This window comes from Colobus angolensis, unplaced genomic scaffold, assembly GCF_000951035.1.
Source record: "Colobus angolensis palliatus isolate OR3802 unplaced genomic scaffold, Cang.pa_1.0 Scaffold157, whole genome shotgun sequence".
In the NCBI taxonomy this organism is placed as follows: Eukaryota; Metazoa; Chordata; class Mammalia; order Primates; family Cercopithecidae; genus Colobus; species Colobus angolensis.
In genome coordinates this window covers 90,029-95,474 of record NW_012114677.1, presented here as the reverse complement: position 1 = coordinate 95,474, position 5,446 = coordinate 90,029, and the positions used below count along the sequence as shown (strand labels likewise).

Here is a 5,446-nt window from a genome sequence, read left to right as displayed (position 1 = left end):
CAGTATGGCCATTTTCACGATATTGATTCTTCCTATCCAGGAAGGGTTTCACCGTGTTAGCCAGGATGGTCTCGATCTCCTGACCTTGTGATCCACCCGCCTTGGCCTCCCAAAGTGCTGGAATTACAGACGTGAGCCACCGCGCCCAGCCTGATCTTCTTAAAAAAAAAAAAAATGTTGATCGTCTCTTATGTGCTGTTTAAGGAACTGGGGATTTAGCAGTAAACTAGACATACAAGGCCTTTAGTAGATTTTGTTTAGTTGTTGTTACTGAGGTGTAACTTACATAACGCACACAAATCTTAAGTATATAGCTTGGCGAATTTCGACATAAATGTTGCTTGTGTAGCTACCCAGATCAAGTCTCGGTCTTTACGCTCTCGTTGAAGGAAATAAACAATAAAGAACAAGCAGAAGGGCAGTGCAGACAGTAGTAGGATGATTAGATTAAGTGTGACACTCTCAGAAAGGCCGTTCTCAGATGGGAAGGTTTCATCTGAACTCAATGACAGGAAGGAGCCAGTCTTTCAAGAATCAGGGGGCCGGGTGTGGGTGCTTGACTGGGCATGGTGGCCCACGCCTGTAATCCCAGCACTTTGGGAGGCCAAGGCAGTGGATCACTTGAGCCCAGGAGTTTGAGACCAGCCTGGTGAAACACCATCTCTACAAAAAATGTGAAAATTAGCTGGGTGTGGTGGCGTGCCCCTGCAGTCCTAGCTGCTCAAGAGGCTGAGGTGGGAGGTTCACTCAAGCTGAGGCTGCAGTGAGTTGTGATCGTGCCAGTGCACTCCAGCCTGGGTGACAGAGTGAGACCCTGTCTCCAAAAAAAAAAAAAGGAGAAATGTTCCCGGCTGAGGAACCAGCTAACATGAAATTCCTAGGATAGGGATGGGCTTGATGAGCCCACAGAGGCAGAAGGCAGACAATGTGGTTCAGCCTGGGAGTGGCAGAGTGAGGTGCAGTGAAGTTGGAGAGAGGAGGGAGCAGATCCTGGAAGGCCGTGTTTGCTGAGATTGAGAGTTTCCATTGCATTCTGTGTGTGGCAGAGTCATTGGAGGGCTGCAGACAGGGAAAGGACAAATAGAATTTTAAAGAAAATTAATCTGGGTTTGGTTTAGAGTAAAAATTGGCTGGGGCAAGAGAAAAAGCTGTCTTCCAAATGAGAGATCATGGCAGCTTGGGCCAAGATGGCATAGTAGAGGGAGGAAGACGTAGATTTGTATGGCTTTCATTTTGAAGGTAGTATCAATAGGACTTGCTGATGGATGGGATGGAAGAAGTGAAAGGGAAAAAAAGAATCAGGATAACACCTGGACTTTTGGCTCGAGCAGTTTTCTTACATGAAAACAGCAAGAAGCTAAGTAAAAATGATTTGGGATAGTTGAGAAACTGGTAGCACCTAGTGTGTGCCAGGCGTTGTTCTAGGCACTGGGGATGCAGAGAGAAGAGAGTAAAGTTCTTGCCCACAGATGGTTTAGAACACAGTAACCATCAAGGCTGGGCGCGGTGGCTCATACCTGTAGTCCCAGTGCTTTGGGAGGCTGAGATAGGAGGATCAGTTGAGTCTAGGAGTTTGCAGCTGCAGTGAGCTATGATCACACCACTGAACTCCAGCCTGGGGCTTGAGGTTTTGCCAGATGGTTTGGTAGATTTGTAGGTGTTAGCAGGAAAGTGATTACAATGTAATCATTACAATGGATCTAAGCCAGTGAGGGACTTCAGAACGGGGAGGTGAGCAAAGGTGAGAAGGTGTTAGGGTGATGAATGGATGGAAGAAAGTGAGCTGGATGCTAGGAGGGGGTGGTTGCAGGGTGCATACTTGGCTTTGGGATTGAAGAGGGGGCATGGTTACTAGGAATGAGCAGGTGTAGTGCTGACCATGGACGTGGGAGCCTGAGGTGGGTTGGGTGCCAGGATCTTTGGAGGAGAGAAGGTCCAAAAGCAGAGAGGTAGGGAGGGTCCCAAGCTGAGAGTATGGATGTTGAACCAGCAAGAGTTATGATCAAAGTGGCACACACAAGGTCCTTAGGCTAGTGACAGCTGGCTGGAGCCAGACGTTAAGATCCAGATTGGTGGCTCCAGGCCCTCACTCAGGACTAAGCTCAGCTCTGTGCCACATGTCCTTTCTGCACGCACAGGTCATCTCAAATGCTGTTTATGCATAGGGCTCCCGTACCGTGGTTTTCGTCTTTGTATGTCTTCCTTACCAAGCTTTAAGTTTCTGGATGGCAAGGACCATATTATTTATCAGTATGTATATCCTTAGCACCTAAAACTGCACCCTGGTACTTAGTAGTGTGTGTCGAATTGAACTTTCCCCAGATCTGTATGTGGATTTGAAAACCATTGAAATAGATCCTTTGAATTTTCAGACTGAGGGCTCCTGAAGGCAAGGAGCTTTAGCTTTTGCTTTCCCTGTGACCAGCGCTGTCAGTGATGTTCAGGAGATGCCATCTGTATCTCTTTACTCTCTCTCTTTTTTTTATGAGATGGAGTCTCACTCTTGTCACCCAGGCTGGAGTGCAGTAGCATGATCTTGGCTCACTGCAGCCTCCACCTCCAGAGTTCAAACGATTCTCCTGCCTCAGCCTCCCGAGTAGCTGGGATTACAAGTGTGCACCACCATACCCGGTGCACCACAACCTCCTCCTCCTGGGTTCAAGTGGTTCTCCTACCTCAGCCTCCCAAGGAGCTATGATTACAGGCATGAGCTTTCATGCCTGCCTTTTGTATTTTTAGTAGAGACAAGGTTTCACCGTGTTGGCCAGGCTGGTCTCAAACTCCCGACCTCAAGTGACCTGCCTCCCTTGGCCTCCCAAAGTACTGGGATTACAGGTGGAAGCCACTGCGCCTGGCCTATCTGTATTTGCACATATCTCCCTTTCTCTCTCTTTCTCTCTGATTGCATTGTGCTTTGATAACAAAGATGGCTAAATAATCACCATATTTTGCTTTTTTTCTTTATTTTTTGCTTGCAGTCAGAGTACTTCTCAGCTTTTCCCTTCCTCATGGATGACTACAAAATATGATCTGTGACATTACTTGTCATGGTTTGGTAAATAGGGGGTCCTCAGAGGGCTCTTGACACATTCTATTGTACCCTTAATTAACAGCAGTACATGTATTTGTTGTGTGCTTCCCCCAAGTGATAGGTACTCTTAGATTGTCTCTTGGCAATTTCCTGCAATATGTTTTCAGCTCAAGCAGTGACAAACTAGAAGTAAATTTGATGTGGATTAACATCCAGTGAATTTACATGTTCATATTGGATATCATTTATAACTGTTTGACAAGATTTTTTTTTTTTTTTTTGAGATGGAGTCTCGGTCTGTCGCCCAGGCTGGAGTACAGTGGTGCGATCTCGGCTCACTGCAAGCTCCACCTGCCGGGTTCACGCCATTCTCCTGCCTCAGCCTTCCGAGTATCTGGGACTACAGGTGCCCACCACCATGCCCGGCTAATTTTTTGTATTTTTAGTAGAGATGGGGTTTCACTGTGTTAGCCAGGATGGTCTCGATCTCCTCACCTCGTGATCCGCCCACGTTGGCCTCCCAAAGTGCTGGGACACAGGCGTGAGCCACCGCGCCCGGCCTCTTTTTTTTTTCTTTTTTTTTTTGAGACGCAGTCTCACTCTGTCCCTCAGGCTGGAGTGCCGTGGCCTGATCTCGGCTGACTGCAAGCTCCACCTTCTGAGTTCACGCCATTCTCCTGCCTCAGCCTCCCAAGTAGCTGGGACTACAGGCGCCCGCCACCACGCCCAGCTAATTTTTTGTATTTTTTGTAGAGACGGGGTTTCACCGTGTTAGCCAGGATGGTCTGGATGTCCTGACTTTGTGATCCGCCTGCCTTGGCCTCCCAAAGTGCTGGGATTACAGGCAGGCGTGAGCCACCGTGCCTGGCCGATATTTATTTCATTTAAGGGTATGTGAAAAAATTATTTTAGTGCAGGTAGGGAGTATAAATTATCTGTATTGTTATAATAGTGATTTTCTATTAAAATCACCATCAATCCAATTGCACTTTTTTTTTTTTTGCCTGATTTAGTATTATTTGATAAAGGATGGATGTTTAGGTTTTTTTTCCACATTTAAAACTAATTTGAAAAGTATTTTGAAGGAAGTACTGCAAAGGATAAAGTAGAATATGAAAAATTACTAATAATTCTATGACTAAAAGGATTACAATGAACATTTTGATATATTTACTTTTTTTTTTTTGAGACAAAGTCTTGCTCTGTCGCCTAGACTGGAGTGCAGTGACGCAATCTCAGCTCACTGCAACCTCTGCCTCCTGGGTTCAAGCAATTCTCTTTTCTCAGCTTCCCAAGTAGCTGGGATTACAGGTGCCCACCACCACACCTGGCTAATTTTTTGTATTTTTAGTAGAGATGGGGTTTCACCATGTTGGCCAGGCTGGTCTTGAACTCCTAACCTCAGGTGACCTACCTGCCTTCGCCTCCCAAAGTGCTGGGATTCCAGGCATGAGCCACTGCGCCCAGCTAATGTATTTACTTTTAATCTTTTTCTATCTTTAGGTATGTATTTGCTGTAATAAGGAGTGGTTATACTGCTTGATAACATTGTCACTCAAACATATATCAAGAGCAATTTTATGCCGTTTAAGTTCTTTTAGCTTTCCATGTTGAACGCATGCATAGCATTCCCAGTGTATTTTATCAGTCCTCTGTTGATTGAAATGTAGGATGTTTTTCCCTTTTATCAATAATGCTGGAATGAACATCCAAATGAATCAGTCTTTGAGCATTTCCTTGACTGTTTCCTTAAAATAGATTCCTAAGAGTAGAATTCCTGTTCAGAGTTTTAAGCTTTTATTGTATTAAATTCTTTCTAGAAAAGAATGTACCAGTTTATATTCCCAGCAGTAATGTGTGAGAATATCCGTTTGCCTTTCCAGCACTGGATGAAAACAAAAAATTGGTCTATGTGATAGCTACTCCTGACCCTCTGCCCAAGAAACAGAAAATAAATGCTATCTCAGTGTTTTAATATTTTTTACTAGGCTTTCTGTGAAGAATTGGAATCAATGATACAGGAGCAATTTAAGAAGGGGAAGAACCCCACAGGCCTATTGGCATTACAGCAGATTGCAGATTTTATGACCACGAATGTACCAAATGTCTACCCAGCAGCTCCGCAAGGAGGGATGGCTGCCTTAAACATGAGTGAGTAGTTCCTGATTTTTGATGTATGTTCTGTAGTTTTCAGGTAAAATTTCCTGAGGATTGCTCATGTGAAATAAATGGGCATGTAACTGTGTAACATGACAGAGTTGAGTATTTTGAGAATTAATATGTTTTCGTTAGTCATAGTAAAAGATAGGCTGGAATTCTGAAATCGTCTTGAATGTTGCAGCTCCTCTTTTCTTAGCCAGTGAGACTGTTATTTCCGAGGCAGATGACTTTTTTTTTTTTTTTTTTTTTTTTTTT

General features: G+C 44.6%; 1 protein-coding gene across 6 annotated transcripts in view; it reads left to right on the top strand.

The window, feature by feature from the left end:
* The window catches only part of ADD1 (adducin 1 (alpha)), a 107,445-nt gene that overhangs the window by 44,387 nt on the left and 57,612 nt on the right, over nucleotides 1-5,446 (top strand). For all 6 annotated transcript variants that reach the window (XM_011936740.1, XM_011936736.1, XM_011936738.1 and 3 more), the window contains one exon: nucleotides 5,020-5,182. In XM_011936740.1, coding sequence (XP_011792130.1) covers nucleotides 5,020-5,182 — 163 coding nt within the window. The remainder of the gene's footprint in view (nucleotides 1-5,019; nucleotides 5,183-5,446) is intronic.